At 37.2% G+C, this 21422-nt stretch overlaps 4 protein-coding genes and 1 long non-coding RNA gene across 5 annotated transcripts; 3 read left to right on the top strand and 2 right to left on the bottom strand.

Annotated features, from left to right (window-relative positions):
* The first annotated feature begins 846 nt into the window (after nt 1-846).
* On the top strand, nt 847-6368 carry LOC103842286. The gene is made up of 3 exons (XM_033281225.1): nt 847-1007; nt 1099-1186; nt 3028-6368. The coding sequence occupies exon 3, from the start codon at nt 3034-3036 to the stop codon at nt 3610-3612; it is 579 nt and encodes a 192-aa protein (XP_033137116.1). The 5' UTR covers nt 847-1007; nt 1099-1186; nt 3028-3033; the 3' UTR covers nt 3613-6368.
* Nucleotides 4264-5686, top strand: LOC117127824. Its single transcript, XM_033278500.1, has 2 exons — nt 4264-5013; nt 5648-5686. The coding sequence occupies exons 1-2, from the start codon at nt 4264-4266 to the stop codon at nt 5684-5686; spliced, it is 789 nt and encodes a 262-aa protein (XP_033134391.1).
* A 248-nt stretch (nt 6369-6616) lies between the features above and the next one.
* LOC103841250 (auxin-induced protein 15A) lies at nt 6617-8421 on the top strand. Its single transcript, XM_033281217.1, has one exon. The coding sequence runs from the start codon at nt 7552-7554 to the stop codon at nt 7942-7944; it is 393 nt and encodes a 130-aa protein (XP_033137108.1). The 5' UTR covers nt 6617-7551; the 3' UTR covers nt 7945-8421.
* On the bottom strand, nt 8267-11171 carry LOC103841251 (phenylalanine ammonia-lyase 2). The gene is made up of 2 exons (XM_009117772.3): nt 10548-11171; nt 8267-10202 (listed from the first exon to the last, which is right to left on the bottom strand). The coding sequence occupies exons 1-2, from the start codon at nt 10967-10969 to the stop codon at nt 8453-8455; spliced, it is 2172 nt and encodes a 723-aa protein (XP_009116020.2). The 5' UTR covers nt 10970-11171; the 3' UTR covers nt 8267-8452.
* Nucleotides 11172-12781: 1610 nt separating this feature from the next.
* Nucleotides 12782-16701, bottom strand: LOC103841253. Its single transcript, XR_004451899.1, has 2 exons — nt 16548-16701; nt 12782-16448 (listed from the first exon to the last, which is right to left on the bottom strand). It is a non-coding gene; the product is annotated as an uncharacterized LOC103841253 (long non-coding RNA).
* Nucleotides 16702-21422: the final 4721 nt, after the last annotated feature.

Raw genomic sequence — 21422 nt, forward strand, 5'->3', positions numbered from 1 at the left:
GTCACTAGGTCGCGGTGAAGTCATTAGGCCGCTGGGTCACTTGGTCATCTCGTATCAATCTCGAAAATCACCAATCTTGCTTTCAAACCATCTCCAAATGCTCCAAAGTCACCATTTAACATTTTCATCAACTGATATGGACATATGTAATGGAATGCAACATAAACATGCTTAAATGCTATCCTAAATAATGAAAATGTGCAAGAATAAAGGATCAAGACAATGCAAATAAGCCAGTTATCAGCGAATCCCTTACTCCCTTCTTAGTTCCATTGTTATCTACGACCAAGTGTCGGGTTATCCTTATAATATTCAAATCTAAATGTTTCACGATCTATACAGAAAGTTTTTTAAAAAACGATCAATACAGAAATGAGCTTGAACATTTGTGTACTCAAATTTGTGTACTTTTTTATTTCTCAAGATTACCAAAAAATATATTGTGCACTCAAGATTACCAAAAAAAAAATTGTGTGCTCAATATTAATGTAATCATAGAGGGGCAGGGGGTAAAAGAATGACAGCTAGTAACTGTCTAAACTCACATGGGAAAGTCAAATCAAATAATTGTGGGTGTAACAAGGTATGGCTCCCTAGCTCATCCGTGGCCGTTTCTTTTCTATATTTCCCCCAAAATAATAAAAGTCAAAATATGTATGCTCTTCAAACAAAATGAACAATAGGGTTAGAGCACGATTATCGCTGGTCCCAAAGCCCGTCCTTATTAATATTGGGTCGATAAATAAATCAAAAAGGCCAAATAACATTGAGAACGGACCTTAATTTAGGACGTTCGGCTTCGTCCTTACGAGAGACGTGGCAGCATTCAATTGGGAGTTGAAATAGGGTTGGGAAAAATCGCAGGGCGTTATTTTTTTTTCACCCTTCTCCCGATTCTCTCATCTCTCTCTCTTCTCCGGAGATTTCAACGACGAATCAACATCCCCAATCGATCTGCTGCCTCATCGACGCTGCTTCGCTGCTTCGCCGATTCAAACCCAAACGAGGTATGTGTTCCTCCTTCTTCATCGGATTTAGATGATTTTGTTGTGGTTGACGATTTGTATCCTCTGTTTCTGGGATCCGTCATGGCGATAGCTCCGCCGGAGATTTGAAGGACGAATCGACATCCCCAATTGATCTGCTGCCTCATCGACTCTTCTCCACCGATTCAAACCTAATCGAGGTATGTGTTTCTCCTCCTTCATGGGACTGTCGTTGTGTGATTGTAAATGAGATAGAGTAACGGTTTTGTTTATTTTGAATAGCAATTTACTTGTACAAACGCCTTGATGCTTGATGGTTGATGGTTGATTTTAGTAAGAAAATTAGATGGCTTTCATGATATATTTCATTGAGGATCATTCGAATTCCTTTTATTTATTGTGTTTTGAAAACGTCTTCCTTCCTTATATATTGATTCTCCATTTCTGGAAAAAAAATTGGTGTTTTGTTTTCTGTGATTCTTGTATCAAGAATTGCATATGATTATTTGAAAATTTTCGTTTCTACATTACAAATAGAGTTTCATCTATATATTGCAACCGATTATTTAGAGACTCTCGTTTCTATTGAGTCTGGTTATTTAGAGTTAAGGTTAGACTTAGTTCGATTGAAACCAAATAAACTTTCAATTTAATGAGGTAGTAAAAAGTACAGTTGATAGGTTTAGTGTAGTTGTTTCTGTAATAACTTTTGATAAGACCTTGGAGGTTTATGGTTAGTCATAATGTGGCTTACTTACCACACTTTAAATTTTGTCTATTAAACCCCAACCATACTTCTCTAATCGACACAATCTACTGAAGCTATAATATTATCCCCGTTCTCCAGTACAAAACCTCTTCTCTTTCGTTATTGGTATGGCTTCGAACTATCCATATTCACAGTCTTCTAGTTATATAGGACTTCTAAACAGCCAAAACCAACCTCCTAACCATGAAAACTACCCTTATGGAAGTTTTCATTCTAGTGTCAACCTAGGAGCATCAGAAATCCCCCCATTCAGTTCCCAACAACCTGAGGTGCCATCTCAACCAGGAGTCACACCATTGGAGCGAAGGGAGAGAAAGAAATGGACGCCTGCTATGGACGAGGTTCTGATAAGTGGCTGGCTGAACACATCTAAGGATGTGGTTGTTGGGAACGATCAAAATGCACGGACTTTCTGGTTACGTGTTGAGGCGTATTACAAAGCTAGTCTACCGGGTGGTGTGATGTCAGAGCCTCTCCATTGTAAGCAGAGGTGGCATAAGATCAACGACTTGACGAACAAGTTCTGCGGTGCATTCGCAGCAGCAGAGAGACAAATGACTTCTGGACAGAACGACACTGATCTTCTCAAGTGTGCTCATCAAATTTTCTATGCTGATCACAACATGAAATTCAATCTTGAGCATGCCTGGTGTGTGTTAAGGCATGAACAGAAGTGGATTAGCCTTAACACTTGTAAACCCACGGGAAGTTCAAAGAGAAAATCTGCTGCGGAAAGTTCCCAAGCGAATGTTGTTGATACTGAGACTCGACCTGAAGGTATCAAGGCTGCTAAAGCTAAAAAGACTAATGGTCACGGGAGGTCTATGGCTGAGGTTACCACCATTTTGGAAAGGAGGAAGGAAGATTTGGCGATGAAGGAGAAACTTTCAAAGCTGGCCATTCTAGACACACTGCTCGCCAGAAATGGACCCCTTAGTGAGGCTGAAGAAGTGGTCAAGAATAAGCTTCTAGCCGCTTATTTCTGAGAACTATTCCCTAGTGAGGCTGAAGAAGTGGTCAAGCATAAGTTCTAGCCGCTTATTTCCGAGAACTAGTCCCTAGCTATGTTTTAAATTTAGAAATTCTGTCCTAAGTTATTTGTTTTATCTTTAAATTCCGTTCTATGTATTCAACTTGATGAATGTACTCCCTGTTTATGGCATTTTACTATCGTTATTAATGAATCAGTTATGTTAATCCTGCCTATGTCTTGTATACTTGTGGTTATGTTAAGCTTGTATATGTATTAACCTTATCAATTTTTTTTTGCAGGTTAACATGGGACTTGATTACAGCTACTCTCAGCCTTCCTCATCTGAGGCGTACGGTGACAATGCAGCTGACAGTGGGTTCAGCGAAACAGAAGAGCTTATTCGTCAGGACCAAGCTGAGCTTGACACACAGCGAACGACGGTTCAGTTCCCTCCTCAACCCGAGGTAGAGTTCGGATTCCCTCAAACATGTTACTGCGGTGCGCGTCCACTTCTTGCAACATCTCTGAGTAGAAACAATCAAGGGAGATTATACTATACGTGTGCGAATGTAGATGATGGTGATTGCCATATATGGAAATGGTGGGACCAAGCTGTAATGGAGGAGATGAGAGCCCGGGATTCTCACACACTTCAGTTGGCTGAGAAGGTTGATTATCTTGCCGGTATGAGTGACTACGGGACAGAGCTTAACCTTCTTAAGGATCACCAATACGAGACTCAGCAAAAACTGGTGAGGCTACAATCACTCGTGTCCGACATAGGTAATAAGAAATCAACCTCTTCCTTTGGCTTTGGCTTTCAATACGTTGTAGGTCTACTCGTGATTGTGGTAGTCATAATAGGCTGCTTAATGGTTCGTTAGTCATGGTCTCGTCTATTTTACATGATCTAGGTTGAATTATGGATTATGTGTAATGTGTAATGACTTTGTACTGAATTTGTAACCTTATGTAATGACTTAATGTATCAACTTTGAATTATGGATTATGCGTTATGTGTAATGTATCAACTTTGAATTATTTATGTGTAATGCATGTGGCTTTTGGTTTGATCCCGTGACTTACCTATACTACCGACATCTCCTTCCTCTCAATATGATCCCGTGAATTTGTACTGACATCCACCATCCCCTCTTTGCTATCCCGTGAGTTTACAGCAGTCAGTAAATACAAAAATGCACCACTTCAAAAAATCCTATAAGTAGAAGTGTGCGTTTATTTATTTGAAAATCACCACTTCTCAATCTATTCTCAAAACAATTTCTCTCTTTTAAAAATTGCTCATGGCATCTTCTTCCCATTATCATTATCATAATGATGATGATGATGATAATGAATTTGAAACTCTAGTTGAAGAATGCTTTCAAATCCCTGATAATATTCCCGAACCAAAAGAGAGAAAAAAACGCATTTATATCGAGAGAAACCGGGAAAAAGGTCACATTCAGCTTTGGAATGATTACTTTTCTGAAACTCCAACATATCCTCCTAATATTTTCCGTCGGCGATTTCGAATGACCAAACCATTGTTCTTGCGTATTGTGCATCGTCTTGCAACAGAAGTAGAGTATTTTCAACAATGCGAAGATGCTGTCGGACGGGCTAGTCTATCTCCGCTCCAAAAATGTACCGCTGCAATTCGTCAATTGGCGTATGGTGGTGGGTCTGATACAGTTGACGAGTATGTACGAATTGGTGAAACTACAGCTCGGAAATGTTTGTATCAATTTACCGCCGGAATTGTCCAGTTGTTTGGCGATGAATATCTTAGACGTCCCACCCCGGAGGATCTGGAAAGACTACTCCATATTGGAGAAGAACGTGGATTTCCAGGGATGGTTGGAAGTATCGATTGCATGCATTGGCAGTGGAAGAATTGCCCCACCGCTTGGAAAGGTATGTATTCACGAGGAACCGGAAAACCAACAATTGTGTTGGAGGCGGTAGCTTCACAGGACCTCTGGATATGGCACGCGTTTTTTGGAGCTCCAGGTACTATGAACGATCTTAATATTCTTGACCGTTCACATGTTTTTGATGAAATTATAAACGGAAACGCTCCGGAAGTCAATTTCAATGTCAACGGAACTGAGTACCATTTGGGTTACTATCTGGCGGATGGTATTTATCCCAAATGGGCTACTTTTATTCAATCTATCCGACTCCCGCAAGGTCCAAAAAATAGCTTATTTGCTCAAAAACAAGAAGCCGTGCGAAAAGATGTTGAGCGCGCCTTCGGAGTTCTGCAAGCAAGATTCGCAGTTGTTAGAAATCCATCTAATTTATGGGATAAATATAAAATAGGAAATATTATGAAAGCATGTATAATACTTCATAATATGATTGTCGAAAATGAACGAGGTTCATACACTCAGCACGCTTCAGAATTTCAACAAGGAGAAGATGTGGATCCTACATTTGTAGTCAGGAGGAGTACAAATCTCGGTACTATATTGGGTCGTCGAGCAGAAGTTCGGGATAAACAAAGCCATCAACAATTAAAAAAAGATTTGATTGAAAATATATGGGATAAATTTGGAAATCTCCCGAATAACTACAATGTTTAGAAAAATTTGGACGGAAAAATTATTAAATAAAATGTATGTTCCTGTTTTTTTCCATGTTTGTATTTTTTTTTCCAACTTTGTAATTTTCTCATATTTTCAGTTTTAATAATGTTTTATATGTTTTATTTTAAATTTTCCTTTTATATGTCATTACTTACTTAAATAAATAATTATTTAGCTAAGAAACTTTAGAAAGTCCTACCAATAATCTAATTATTGACAATTGTCCTTAACTATTGTCCTTAACCACAAAATAACATTTATTTATTGTAAGGACTTTGAAATTGGTCCTTGCAATAATCATGCTCTTAAGAGTTTCTCTTATATTCAGTTGCAAAGTGTGGCTAGTCAATCGAAGGATATTGAATGAGCAATAGAGTATGCCATAAGTACTATCTGCCTTAGTAGTTAGATACACACGCAGTTGTGTTCTTACCATGTATAATAGAATCATATTCAACATAATGATAACAAAACAACTATTCATATAGTTATTATCAGCACTATGATTTTTTTCAAATACAAGAAGAAAAAGAGTCATCTCTATGTAACTTGATAATAAAGTGTCTTTGTTATGTTTGACGTTATATCAAAGAAAACCTAATTCTTGAACCCTGGTAAATCATTCTTGGTCATCAAATGAGTTCTTTTTTTTGCTAGAATTTGGTGCATTAAATTAAATGTGGAGGTCATCAAATGAGTTGTTTGTGAGAAGTATGAACCTCAAAAGACATGACATATAATATCAGAAAAACCTCACGTTCCCACAATAAATTTCATGCAGAAGAAGCCAGGCTATAGTTTAGAATGGCCCTCATTCTTATCTCAAACCAGCTTAGCCCGTCCCGGGTCTAGTGATATATCACTTCGGTCTGATCCAAATACTCTCTTTTTTTTTATCTTTTTCATGACTGAAACTTAAAATGCATGAGAAAACACGCAGAGGAGTTAATATACAAAAGATGTTACTCTGTTCTAAGGAGCATGGTGGTGATATGTTTAGTTTTACGGCTCAAAGACTAACGATTCTCAGTTACAAAAAAAAAAAAAAAGACTAACGATCCAAACTGTTTTGAAATTAGAATCAATAATAAAACATTGAAAACTGAAGTATAAACAAACAATATATAGTTTCGTAAATAGACTTGAGAGGATAAGTCTGAAAGTAAAACTAACTTTTATTCCAACGTCAAACGAGTTTAACTTCAGATTATGTACTTGTACACCTAAAAATAACATACCATAAGCGCATCTGCAAAAGTTATGTGTAAGAAGGAATGATTGTTCTTCTCTTACTCAGCTATTTTCGGGGGGATGAATCTGAATCATAATGAATAAGTACTCTGTTCTGGCTCTGTTCTGTGTCCCAATCATATTGGACCCTGCAAATATTGACACTTCTTTATGAATGTACACTTGCACTCCACTCAAAATAACCGTTTCACCCGAATCCCTAGATATTAAAGACCAGACATACATACACAGATAGCTTATTAATATTATCATAAGTACAATTCAACAATGTTGATCATAATCAATTTTCAGATGCTCATCACCCTTTGAGGTTATATTCAAATATGAATTAGATATTGCATTTGTACAAATGACTTAACCCAAACTACACAATTTTCATACTAACATAGTAACATATATAAATATATTGTATTGTAACAAAGTCACTTAAACTAGAGCGTAGATCAGATCTTGTATACTATCTTTCTAATGAAGACAATCCTTGAATCATAAATTTAGGATCACACTTCGTCCAAGAAAATTTTAAACCCATCCCTCTTCTTCATACCTCTTATCTTCACACTATTCTTCCTTTTGTGGGGTCTAAGCCTCCATGCATGAAATCAGTTACAACTCTGATCCCAATGTGAAAAAATAACATATCATAATCGCAACTGTAATAATGCAGTGCACGTTTGAACGATTTTTCAGTTTGATGAGCAAATATAACGGAACCGCACGAGTGAAAACAAAATGGCAAACTATTATCATAATCTAAACCCCTCGTGATGTATTTTATCAAATAAAAAACTTGCCCATCTCATAACAAAAACATCACATTTAATATCTCTATGGACCATGGATTCTTTACTATCTAAGCTCTACAATCGATCATCTATATATACACATGTTCTTCAGCATTGTACTTCTCATCACCTCACAATCTCTTTCCCTACTCATCCTTCTCATTTGATCTATCTCCTTCTATATTCTTAAAAAAAAATGAAGAACAAGTTCATAAAAGCATGTGAAAACAAACTGAAAACCATGAAGAGCAAATCCATAGTCATACCTTGTACTTCATCTTTCTGTGAGAGTTGTTGCGAGAAGGTTGCTTGGGGGTTCAAGAAGGAAAATGAAGCTATACCTAAAGATGTTCCAAGAGGACATTTGGTAGTGTATGTGGGTGATGATCACAAGAGGTTTGTGATAAAGATGAGTTTGCTTAAACATCCAATCTTCAAGGCATTGCTTGATCAAGCTCAAGATGCTTATGATTTCAGTTCTGACTCATCAAGATTATGGATTCCATGCGATGAAAACACTTTCCTCGATGTCGTCCGTTGCAGTGGCGCTCCTCAGCATCAACGGAAATGCATTGGCATGTACATGTAAGAGTGAAGATATTTTCATTTGGTTTTTGGTTTTTCATCTGTGGATCTATGTTTCCAGAGAGAACTAATGTTGATTTAGATAATGGTGTACACTTCCTCACTAAGTATGATTAATAATATTGTTAAGCATAAGCAAGAGTCACTGAAAAAGAAAACATCTACAAATGTTGCAACATTTAAATTTTGACAAAGATTGTTTTTTTTTTCTCTCGCACCATTTCAAGACGAGACATAAAGCAAAACGTTTCAGACATGGTTGCCTCTGTTCTGTATCATATAAACGACCAGGACCAAGTACATTTTGAAGCTAGACAACAAATAAGAAGTACTGATCAAACTCTTTTGTCAACTCTGTCGAATCCACAAATAGTTACACGTGATTTTCATATATATCATACAAAGTGACACCATTCACATTACAATTACTCACTGATAAAACACTCAATTCAAACATAATAAAAAAGTAAAAGCAACAAAACAAAAACAGAGCAAAACAGAGGAATGCTGTCTTAGCATATAGGAATCGGAGCTCCGTTCCATTCCTTGAGGCACTCCATCAATGGATCAATGATCTTACCTTCACACATTGCAGTGAACACCTTATCAAACTCCTCTCCCGGAGACACAACCTTTTCTCCGGTCAACAACTTCGTTCCAAGCTCTTCCCTCACGAACTTATACAACGGATAAGACCGACATTCCTTAATCCTGTTCGGAATCGCCGCCGTTCCGTTACCGTAAGCCTCTCTAGCCGCATCCACTTCTTTAGGAAGCACCATCTTGAGCTCTTCCTCGAAAGCTCCGATCTTTTGAAAGATCGAAGTCACTGCGTTCTTCTCAGTCTCACCGTTAGACAAAGCGTGATCAACAATAACTTGTCTCAGTTTCTGCATCAACGGGTACGTGGCGAGACAAGGATCATCCACGTACGTGAACACTTGCTCGCGATCAACAACCTTAAGCAAGTCCTTCTCGCAGAACCGCGACGGATGCAGCTCACCGTTGACTCCAGTGGTTAACACTTTCTTCGCCACTTGAGAAACTGTGTTCTTCACCGTCTGTCTCAGATTCTCCTCAAGATGTCTCAAATCAACAGCTTGGCATATAGCCACAAGGAACGTCGTCGACATCAGCTTGAGAATGTCAACAGCTTCTGACGTTTTGCGAGACGAGATGAGTCCCAAAGAGTTAACATCTTGGTTATGTTGCTCAGCTGATTGAACATGGCTTGTAACTGGATTCGCCAAGTACTGAAGCTCAGAGCAATACGAAGCCATAGCGATCTCCGCTCCTTTGAATCCGTAATCCAAGCTTGGATTGTTCGAAGCCGTTAGATTCGAAGGAAGGCCATTGTTATAGAAATCGTTAACAAGCTCCGAGAATTGAGCGAACATGAGCTTCCCTATCGAAGCGATCGCTAAACGCGTGTTATCCATGGAGACTCCGATCGGAGTCCCCTGGAAGTTACCACCGTGAATCGCTTTGTTTCTAGAAACATCGATCAACGGATTATCGTTAACGGAGTTGATCTCACGCTCGATCGACTTCGTGGCGTGACGGATCACTTCGATCTGAGGGCCGAGCCACTGAGGAGAGGTACGGAGAGCGTAACGGTCTTGCTTCGGTTTTTGTAACGGATCCATCTCGTGAAGCTTTTGCGCTAGCTTCATGTACGAGCTTCCGTCGAGGATGTGCTCCATGATCGCCGCCGCTTCGATTTGTCCGGGGTGGTGTTTCAGCCTGTGAGTCAGATGATCGGTGAACTCAGGCTTCCCGCTCATAACCTCCGCGAAGATCGCTGATAAGACCTCCGCTAACACCGATTGAACGTTCGCTTCGAATAGAACCATCGACGCCATGCCGGATCCAACCGCCGTGCCGTTAACGAGCGCTAAGCCTTCTTTAGGCTGTAGATCGAAGAATCCGGAAGCGATTCCGGCTTGTTTGAAGGCCTCTTCGGCGGTTAGGGATTCGCCGTTGGGACCTGTGGCTTTGGAGTTCGGACGGCCGGTGAGGAGGCCGGCGATGTAGGAGAGGGGGACGAGATCGCCGGAGGCGGTTATGGTTCCACGGAGGGGGAGAGACGGAGAGATGTTGTGGTTGAGGAAGCTGGTGATCGCTTCGAGGATTTCGAATCGGATCCCGGAGTATCCTTGGAGAAGAGTGTTGACTCGGACGAGCATGGCGGCTCTCGTGGCGGATTCCGGTAGCGTGTGGCATGTCTCCTTCGTGTTACCGAATATTCCGGCGTTCAAAAATCTGAAACGTAGCAAACAAATAACATTTTATTAAAAATTAATAAAATAAACTATAGTTAGACCTAAACCCGACCCGACCCGACCCGATTCGATTAACCGAGCAACGTGTTTGCCATGCAAAGAGAAACCTATTCCTCGTGACTATATTCAGTGACAATTATACCGAACCAAATAATCTCTGCCATTTATCCACTGAATCCACTAAATTATTAATTTTCTGATTCCAACACCAATTTTATAAAACGAAAAAGAGAAAATTAATTAGTGTTTGATCACATTCCTTGCATGCGTGTTCTAATTAATTAGTAATTAATATGCATGATTTAACAATATTTTGATTAATTACCTGATGAGTTCGGTTTGCAATGCGGTGCCGTTTTTGGTTCTCCGGTGAGAGGTCGCCCCAAACCCGGTGGTGACACCGTAACTGTCAGTACCTTTGCCCATACTCTCCATAACCCAATCACTGCTAGCTTTCACGCCGGCTCTCGAAGCCTCCGCTAGCTCAACCTTAACACCTCCGCCTACGGTGGAGATCGCCGCGACTTGTCCGATTGTTAGCGTCTCTCCTCCGAGATTCACCACCGGTCTACGATACTCCTCAACCATCCTCTTCACCTCATCCAAGTGACTCCCTTTCATCTGCTCCGCTGCTGCACCCCAGTTCAACGGATCCGCCGCCACAGCCACCTTCGTCTTCTCTACTCCGCCGCACAACATGGCTTCGATCTTGCCGTTCTGGTGAACTGAACTGTTAATCTGATCCATAGGTATTTGACCTTTCTGTTTAATATATAGGGATCAGATCTTTTGAATTATAGGTGAAGGAAGCGAGATAGAGAGAGAGCTTCTTGAATTGTAGGTGAAATGCTTTGGAGTTTGTTGAGTTCCTGAGGAAGAAGAGAAGGGAGAAGATTGGTTTAAATAAGGAGACAATGAAGTAGTGTTTAATGTTAGGTAAGCACAACAAAGAGAAGTGAACGAGTTTTGTCAATGAGGGGTGGGTGAGAGTTTAACGATATGATGATCGTTGGATGACTTGTAAGGATCCAACGGTTGAGAATGTAAAACGTGAGATTGGTCTAAGCCGCAAATGGATCTCTTTTGGAAAAAGGTAGTCGTGGCTGGTGGCTGAAGGGGAAATAGCGTTTTGCGGTTGGTGAGACTTTACGAGTGATTATGGTTTGGGAATGAATATGGGAGTAGGTATAATGTGTAAGAACGTATTTAACTTTTTATCAAAAATATGTGTAAGAACGTATTTAACTTTTTACCAAAAAAATGTGTAACAACGTAGTAGACATTTTCCAAGTGCCCACCAAATGTAAGTTATATAACACAGCATTTCAATATCAATTTTAATATATAATCAAGAGAATAAATATGTAATATTATGTTATATTTGTATATATATTAAAATAGGAGTTCAATTTAAAATATGTACTAGATTTTGACCCGCGCTTTCAAAGCACGGGTTAATTTTTGTATATTTGTGCTTTATTTTATAAAAGATTTAAAATTTTTATCTTTATTTATCGTATTTCATTTTAAATGAGTATTTATGTTTAAAAAATTAAACTTTATTTTTTTAATGAATTAAGTTGGTATAACTCTGATAAATTAATTTTATTATGTGGTTAATATTTTAATTAAAAAAATTATATACTTTTAATAAAAAAATATACTTTTTAATAAAAAAATTCAATTATTTTTATGAATGCTTAAATTATATTAAGAAAAGAAAAAAAATAATTAAGAATAGTTGAGAACAAATTATTTGAACTTGGACTCAATGGCCCAAAAGAAAAAAAAAAGTGAGAATTGAATCCGATTTTTTAATAGGCCCAAATGGCCCAAGAGAGATTTGATGTGGGCTGGATCCGAAAATAATAATCCAATATAGATGTGTTATTAATATTACTTGATTGTCCTTAATGAAACATGCAATGTTAGTAAAGGAAAGAACAGACTAAGGTAATTATGACAATATAATCCTGCTTTAATAGTATAGATATGTCGTCCACGAGTCATAATCCTATATCAATACTCTTTCATTTTATAAATATCATCTAAAAGTTAAATACATCTTGCAGTTATTTTTATATGGTGCTGCTTTATTATATTGCTAGATGACCAACGAGCTCAGGGGTGTTAATCGAAAACCTAATCGAACTAAATCAAAATCATTTAGCAAAAAAAAAAAGCTAAATCAAAATCAACATGAGTTGCAATATTTCTGAGATTAAAAAATATTCTTATACCCACTTAATCGTCGAATTCGAAACCAAACCAGCATGAATTATTTTATTCATATATTTTTAATACTATTATTATATTTTTATGTCTGGGTTAGATTAGAATTAGATACTACGATATCTTCTACTTGGAATTTGTTTTGGCATAAGAAACCTTACTAGCCAGTAATATATTTCAGTTACAATGTATAACAAGACCGAACATTTGAGCTCAAACAAAATATTTAAGAAGCTTGGGCTAAGTTAATGATATCACTAGATTTATACAGGAACGTCGATTTCATTGAAAAATAATATCCGCTACGATTATTTGTGAAGTGCTATGAGTAAAAAAGACAAGTGCTTTTCTAAGCTAGTTTTTTTTTTCTTGAAACTTTTTTCTGAGCTAGTTTAGTGATATAGATGGCAAAATTAGTTCCACCTAAATAAATGACCAACAAAAGTTTAATTGCTGCTAACATGTAGCCGATAAACAAATAACTAACATTTTATAGAGATATAAACATAAATATTTTTTTTTAAATACATAAATATAGCTAATGCAAGTCAACTGAACACGGAAATTTAAAGGATCTTTATACTAAGCTATGTAATGTGGTTCAAAGAAGTAATGGGTTCGTAAGATGGGTTCATTCAAACGCTTGCACAGTTGCATGTGTACATGCTCTTTCTCATTATTGTAGTAGGCGATGACTCCAATAGGAAACTACAATCATAACTTTGGCACTTATTTACATATATTTTTCCCGAGATATTTCACTGAACATGTAACTAATAAGAAAATAGTTAAGGAAAAAGAAAATAAACTGGAAAACACCATGCATTGAGCTAAATTTTTAGAACAATCAACACATCATTTTTACAACATCACCATGTAAGTTGAATATACCATCTAACGTTTTAAATTCCTCTCAACAGGAATGTGGACGCATGATCTGGTGTAGTATTCTATTCGAGGAACACATTTTCTTTCGATTTAACTTTTTTGATAAGAATAGCAAGAAATGAACAGAATGCATTAAACAGAACTGAAAAGGGAGATTCTGATTAATACTCTCTCCGTTCGTAAAAAATCCAGTTTTTTCACATTTATTAAGAAATAATTTAAAATTGTAGTTTCCAATATATTATTTTTCTTAATTAACTATTCTCAATAAATTTTAACCAATGAGATTTTATTTAACACAATTGTAAAAATATAATTTTTTATTAATTAATTTATTAAAAATATAAAAAATATATCTTTTTAAAACAAATTTTGTTTTTAAAAAATATATATTTAAAGAACAGAGGGAGTATAAAATAAAAAAGATACGAGCATCATTGTTTCTTCCAACAAAATTAGTGAGACTAGCCCCTTCACGGTGACATCTTTCTCTTCTGTAGCGTCTTTAGTATCTAAGTCGTCTCTTAATCTTAATTTCAGACATTAAGCATCTGGATTTTCTTGAGCTTAACAAATACTTAACATGATGATAGGCTTACAAAGAGATGGGCTCGCAAAGACGAGTTACTCAACAACAAACTTCATTACGTTATATATTATCAACCATCAGTTTCCACATTTAAAATTATGTATTGACTCTTCATAAAACAGGACTCTTAACGAAAACGCGGTTTCTTGTTGCGAAATGGGAGTCAAAGTTGACAAATCAAACTCTATACCTGTAGCATCATTAAAATAGTGAAAGGCTGCGTAAAAGATTATTTACTAGGAGTATATAATTACTCTTCAACCCTATTATTTTCTTCACTCTGCACCACGAGTGAAATCTATTAGACCAAGATTATCGGCAAAGGGTCCTTAAGAATTTTTTTTTTGTTTTCTAAAAAAAAAAAAAAAACTAATCGCAGGTTGCCACATGTCGGTAGGATTCGCAAACAGTGCAAAAACTCTCCAATTACCGATCCTTATTTGGTGATTTTGGGAATTAGTTTTTAAAATTTTTGTGAGACCCACACATCAGTGAGACCCGTATTTTATCAAAAACCTCTCTAAAAAACTTGGGATGTTCATGCTCTTAGGCTCGCCATATTTGACTAAGCAAAAAAACAAGATCACCATCGAACATCTTCGTTAATATTTTTTTTTTCGACAAATCATTAATATAGAGTTCTAAATGATATGATATGATTTAATATAACTTAGATATATAAACTAAATTTAATATCAAATTTGAACCAGTTAAAATATAATTATTTATATGATTATTCATGAATATCATTTTCATATTTTATATTTTTATTGCTAAAATATTTTTTTTTGTCAACTATTGCTAAAATATTTTTAATCCTAATATATTACTTCTCGTATTTTATATTTAATTTTATTTAAAGTTCTAATTTTTTTACTATTAGGATTAAATTAAATAAAAACAACAAGAAATAAAATAAATATTGGGGATTCAATGTGTGGGCCCTCGGTAAAAGGACCACCAAGGCAACAACCACAGTGGCAAAGATCCAGCAAACACCACTCATCTCACCAACCCCCTTAACCGGGTCCCATATTATCTGAAGATATACAATCATCATAGTCACTTTTGTCCAAATCAGCCACATAAACTCCTCTTTTAGTTTAATTGTTTTTATAATATTGACAAAATACACACCACATACATACGTATGACGTGTTCAACTAAATATAACAAAAACTATTACTTTAAAAATATCAGCAATTCTGGTGCATCTAATCTACTAGAAAAGAACAATGCTATTGTATATCCTTTATCTTAAAGTACAACATCAATTGCTAATCTAATTATTTTGTGTCAGCAACATCTATAATCCATGGTTAGTTCTTTGGTTTTAGCTTCCAACAAGACAATGGCTATATTCTGTTACTCAGCTCTTAGAAAATACAGCAAATATAACAAATACTCAAGAGAATATATGACATAATATATGTCCAAATAGTAAAAAAAACCTCATCCCTAATTTACATCCTTAATTCCCCATTGTTAGATACTAAATTTCACAAAAAACTATCATATTCTCCAAATCAACTTTTTGAATGAATATTAAATTTATTCATCCGAAAAAAACTTTTTTTTTTATAATGAATGCCTTTATCGTTTGATGGATATTCTCCTCATCAACATCTTGCTCTCTTTGATTTTTTTTGAGATGTGTGTAGTTGTTAAACACAACCTGACTTCCAGTATTACTAGAAAAGGATGAAAAATCGACTCAAAACCTAAATGTAATTGCCATATCTATTTCATTAGCGGGCATACATAAAAAACATTTGACCGGTGATTGCATTGGCTAAGTCAGCTCAATCTTGGTGTCAGAGGTTAATATGTCCAAATCAAGATGAGAATCATATCACTTACAAGGTTATATTAAATCACGATTTGTAACTTAAGGGACAAAATGACATACTTTGTATAGGTACACCGCACAAGTGCGTTCCGTAGCTCTATCGATAGATGAATTTTCTTGGTTGTACACGCTTCATCAAAATCCACAGCTCCAAATATAAACACCTTTCTGTCAAGCATTAGTTTCACCACCAGCAGTAGCTATCTCCACACCTTTGTCGTTTGCATCAACTATAAGATCCCTCAATGAATCACATCACAGAAGCTTTCACTTTCTAGGCTTGAAGAAAGAAAACTAGTTAAAAAGGATCGACCTTGTCATGTAAGCAATCACCAGATTGTAAACACTTTACGAATTGAGTTACAAATCCAGAACTTGGGTTTGAAAGGTTGGATCTCATGAAGGCAAGTCTCCATCAACACAAACCATGTGCCTGTAGACATAAGGCTTAGCTAAATAACAAGCACCATGTGAATACAAACGGCAAAGGGTAACTAGTTATAAGGGTTCCAAAAATCTCTGTGTTAGACCTAAACTTACCAATGGCATGGGAAAGTAATGACTGAATGAAAAAACACTAAGTTGGAGCTAGGAAGTGCTTCATAAACATAAGAAAACTTTCTGGATAGCCACACCCTTTTCATATCAGCAAAGGAAGTCAAATCACCCTGAAAGTAAAAAACCAAAGACTCAACAAGTTCAAAGCCTGAAAACATTTGAACGAAATTTAAAGTGACAAAAATGGAGGAAAAAAAAAACTAAAGTACCTCCACAAACTCGTCTTGAACACAGAAAGTTTCGTCCCTGACATGCACATAAACATGAGCACTGAAGAAACAAAAATTGATTTAAGTTAAAAGGAAACAAACTTTCAGTTTCTTCTCCGGTTCATTACGGTTTCGCTTTCCTTTTTGCTAACACTACAAGAAAACACAAGTTTTACGAGGGCAGTTTTCCTCGTTACTTCGTCGTAAAAGCAGTGTTACGACGAATTAGCGAGGAAACGCGTTTCGTCGTTATACGTTTGTCGTAACGCATATATCCTCGCTAATTCGTCGTAAGTTAGCGAGGAAATAATTTCGTCGTAAAAGCGAAGGAGGATATTTCGTCGTAAAGACCACGTAAAGATTCCACGTAAGGACGTCGCTAAGTTTCCTCGTAAATACCACGAAAAGCTTTCCTCGTAAAACCCACGTAAATAAATACTCGTAAAATTAACGTAAATACCTTGAGAGCTTTCCACGTAAAGAAAACGTAAAAACCTTGATAGATTTCCACGTTATTTCCATGTAAATGTTTCCTCGTAAAAACCACGTTAAGCTTCCACGTAAAGAAGCCGCAAAATTAGCTACGAATTTACTTCGTTTCATTATTTTATAGAAATATAAAAAATTATAATTATAAATATAATTATAAATATATTTAAATTATTAATAAAATTAAAATTCTAAAAAAATCAAAACCAAAATATTTTATATATAAATAAGTTTTGAATTCATAATACAATAACCGAAATTAAAAAGAACTAAGGGTGGTCGTTAATTAATCGCCTCGTAGAATTCATCACTCCTCGCCTGAACATCCGCCTCGGCATGTGAGTCGTCGGTCGGTGACTGGCCTGGGATAGGATTTTGTTGTCGCATGGTCCTCAACAAAGTCGCCCATTCCGGATTTGTGGCCGCTACAACGTCCAAGAAGCCCTCGAGTCCACCCATACGAGATCGGAGCTGAGTAGACTCTATACGCAGCTGAGTAGACTCTCTACGCAGCTCTTCGGACTCCCTACGCAGCTGAGAGACTTCCTCATCCCGTCGCTGAACATAAGACGATGTCGCTCTCGGAACATCGTTGACGGAACCAATCCCCAACGTCCGTCCCTTTTTTTTAGGGACAACCTTAAAAACAAAAAATAAATTTTGTTAGTAAAAATTTAAAGTTAAATTAAATGAATATTTAAAAAAATTAAAATTTTAGAAAATTTACCTCCTCGTAAAGCTTATCCACTTCAGGTGTGGATAAGGTGACGGGTAATCCATCGGTGGACTGTTGGGTCAGCTGGGTCTGGCGTTCTTCAACCCGAGCAGCCAAATCGTTGTAGATTTGCTCGGACTTGCCATCTATAAATCGGCCCGCCTTGTTCTTGTGGGTCCTCTCGTAAAGTTGCATAAGAGACGGGAATTCTCCCGTCTCTTTGGCCTAAAAAAACATTTAAGAAAGTTGTTAATTAGAATATATATAAAAATATACTAAAAATTTAATATAATTAAATTTTTAATTACCATTTCCAAACGGACACCGGCGTGGGGTTTTTGGCCCGTAGTGTGAAGCATCGGCCCGTTCCCGTGCTCATCGACTGTGTTACGGGAGTTAGAGCAAGACTGGGCGATTCTAATGGAATCAGGAAGACGCCAATATCGGATGAGGCCATCCCAGACATCCGTGGTGAGCTCAGCGGGTTTGCCACGCTCATACCCCTTCACGATCCAGTCACCCTTCCAGTTGGAGACCGTGTCCAACAAGCGAACTTTCGCCTTCGCTTCAAACTTCTTTCTCACCCTCTCAGTGATCCCCAAGGCCCAATTATATTTTTGCTGTTGGAAAAAATAATTTATAATTAGTTTTTCAGAAAAAAATATATATATAAATAATAAAAAAATTTAAAGATATATATTTAATTAATAGAACTTACAGCGTAAATTTTGAACCACGTCTTTCTGACGTAGTGGGGCGTCATTTTCCAGTTCGGATGTGCCATGGAGAAGTAACCTTTTATCGTATCGGTTACGTCCGATGCAAGACATCCGTCAATCCCCCACCTGAAAAATACAAATTTAAAATATAAATTATTTTTTAAAGTTATAAAAGAATTTAAAAAGAATAAAAAAATAATGAAACATACCATAAAGTTCCGTCCGGTCGGTCGGGGTCGATGACTGGTAAACCTTCTCTGCCTGGCAGACGGAGAATGTCCTCTACGGTGTACTGCGAGTAAGGAGCACTCGGAGGCACCATCAAATCGGGATGAATCTCGCCCGCGGGCATCGGAGGTGCCGGCATCGTAGGAGGCACAGGAGGAGGAGGAGGCATCTGGGGAGGCACGTGAAGAACCGATGGTGCACTAGAAGAAGGAGATCCAATGACTCTCTGAGTGTACTGAGTCTCGGGGACAGTCTCCTGACCCGAAGAACCGGGAGCTGAAGAAGACGACGGGTCTAAACGACTACCCGGCTCACCGAACATCTCTCTGTAATGGGCAGTAAGTCTACCTTTTCGAACCTGAGAAAAAAATTTAATTTTTAAATTTTCGTGAACATATACTTCCCAACATTATCCACCTAATCAACACTAAATAACATAAGATCCGTAAACCTATCTAAATTCCCTATACTAACCACCTAATCTATCCTAAACTAATCAAACTAGAGAGGAATTAGAGAGACTTACCATTGCTACGAATTAGGGAGGAAGTGGAGAGGAAGTAGAGAGGAAAGACGGAGCGAGCTCGCTCGGGATATATATAAGATTACTTGTCCTCGTAAATTCCTCGTAAACTTACGAGGAATTACAGAGGCCCGCGTTTTCAGTTACGACGAAATAGCGACGAAATACAAAGGCCCGCGTTTTCGTTAACGACGTTTTTACGACGAAAAGGGTTACGTGGAATTAACGAGTTAACCAGTTACGAGGAATTAGCGAGCCTTTATTTTCTATAAATACCCACAACTTTCCTTCTCAAACCACACACACAAACTCACAAAACACACCCTATCTCAAATCACACTCCTCACCAAAATACTTTTCAAATTAGAAATATTTGAAAAAAAAAAGAAGAAAAGAAGATATTAGAATTTATGTGGGTGAGACTTAAGTCTCGCCACATATAATTCCAGTATCTTTCTTTTTTTCTTTTTTTCTAGTTTTTATACTATGAGGAAGTAGCAAGTCCCGCTTTTCACCAATTTAGAAAATTTGGAAAAAAAAAGAAGAGAAGAAGATATTTGGAACTCATGTGGTCGAGACTTACGTAAGTCTCGCCAAATGTGATTCAAGCATCTTTCTTCTCTTCTTTTTTTTAGTATTTTTAATATTTTCGTCGTAATATCGTCGTTAGTTTACGACTCTTTTACGACGATTTTGGCTTACGTGGAATTAGCGTGCCCCGCTTTTTTAATTTCGTCGTAAAGTCCTCGTGGCCTTACGAGGTGTTTACGACGAAATCATCCTACGTGGAATTAAAGAGTGCCTTCTTCGTCATTTACTTTACGTGGTATTTACGTCAATTTACCTTACGAGGTGTTTACGACGATTCTTTCCTACGTGGAATAAACGAGTTCCTCCTTCGTCATTTACTTTACGTGGCATTTACGTCAATTTACATTACGAGGTCTTTACGACGATTCTGTCCTACGTGGAATAAACGAGGATTACGTCGTACATTCGACGTCAGGTTACGAGGAATTAACGAGCAGTACCTTTAATTCCCTAAAATCCGAAACCCCAAACCCCAAAACCCATATTCCTTATCTTCTACTTCATATATTCCAAACCCCATCTTTATTTTCATTCCAAACCACAATTCCCACATTTACTTATTTATAAAACAAACTCCCACAATTTCTTATTCATAAAACAAACTCCCACATTACCTTATTCATAAAACAAACTCTCACATTACCTTATTCATAAAACAAACTACACAAAATCAAATACATCAATCGGATACATCGACATTCTCGTCATCACTAGAAATATCATCATTTTCATTAAACTCGTCTTCTACAGCTTCGTCTGTGGCATCATCGGTAAGATCTTCGTATTCGTGATTATGCGGATCAATGAGAAGGATGTCATCAACTTCTTGTTCAGGTTCCTCGACTTCATTTATCTGTTCTTCTTGCAATGGTGGTTCTTCTCCACTGATGATTCGTCCTCGAGGTGTAACTTTGATCACTGCTAACCAATTTATACCCGAATCTCTCATCCGAGGGTATGGAAGGAAGCTAACTTGGTCTGCTTGTGAAGCTAAGATGAAAGGCTCGAATTTGTTGTACCGACGTCCACCGTTGACATCAACTACACCAAATTTGTTAGACCGAACACCTCTGTTGACGACGGGGTCGAACCATTCACATTTGAAGATGACGCATTTCAGCTTCAGTATCCCTGGAAATTCGACTTCAATAATCTCCGTCAAGATCCCGTAGAAATCTGTTTCCCCTTTCACACATATTCCATAGTTACTGGTCGCCCGCTGTCTACCATACTCATATGTGTGAAAAGTGTAGCCTCGTGTGAAATACATCTGTGATGTGGTGACCTTTACAAGTGGAGATTGAATTACTTCGTGTAACCACTTAGGATAATCTGCATCGTCGTCATAATCAACCTGCAAAAATAAAGAGAACATTAAAATACAAATCATGTATGAAAAAATAGTTTGAGTTATAATACCTGATTCCGCAACCACTTAATGAAGTGCTGATCTTTCCTTTTGTCTACGTCACTTGTGGATATACCAGGAAATGTTTCTTCGACTTGAGAAACAAATAGGCTGTAAAATTAATCACATTTCATAGGAATGAATCTCTTGCAATTATATAATTAATTATATGTGTTTTGAAGTGTCCATATATGTTACCTTT

The sequence above is a fragment of the Brassica rapa genome, chromosome A09 (genome assembly GCF_000309985.2).
Source record: "Brassica rapa cultivar Chiifu-401-42 chromosome A09, CAAS_Brap_v3.01, whole genome shotgun sequence".
Taxonomy (NCBI): Eukaryota; Viridiplantae; Streptophyta; class Magnoliopsida; order Brassicales; family Brassicaceae; genus Brassica; species Brassica rapa.

Bases quoted from the DNA above. Each gene is read 5' to 3' on its own strand.
- LOC103841251 (XM_009117772.3), bottom strand. From the start codon at position 10,969: ATGGATCAGATTAACAGTTCAGTTCACCAGAACGGCAAGATCGAAGCC. The intron at 10,203-10,547 runs GTAATTAATCAA...GCTACGTTTCAG, and splicing joins TTGCAAACCGAACTCATCAG to ATTTTTGAACGCCGGAATAT.
- LOC103842286 (XM_033281225.1), top strand. From the start codon at position 3,034: ATGGGACTTGATTACAGCTACTCTCAGCCTTCCTCATCTGAGGCGTAC.
- LOC117127824 (XM_033278500.1), top strand. From the start codon at position 4,264: ATGACCAAACCATTGTTCTTGCGTATTGTGCATCGTCTTGCAACAGAA. The intron at 5,014-5,647 runs GTTAGAAATCCA...TCTTATATTCAG, and splicing joins TGCAAGCAAGATTCGCAGTT to TTGCAAAGTGTGGCTAGTCA.
- LOC103841250 (XM_033281217.1), top strand. From the start codon at position 7,552: ATGAAGAACAAGTTCATAAAAGCATGTGAAAACAAACTGAAAACCATG.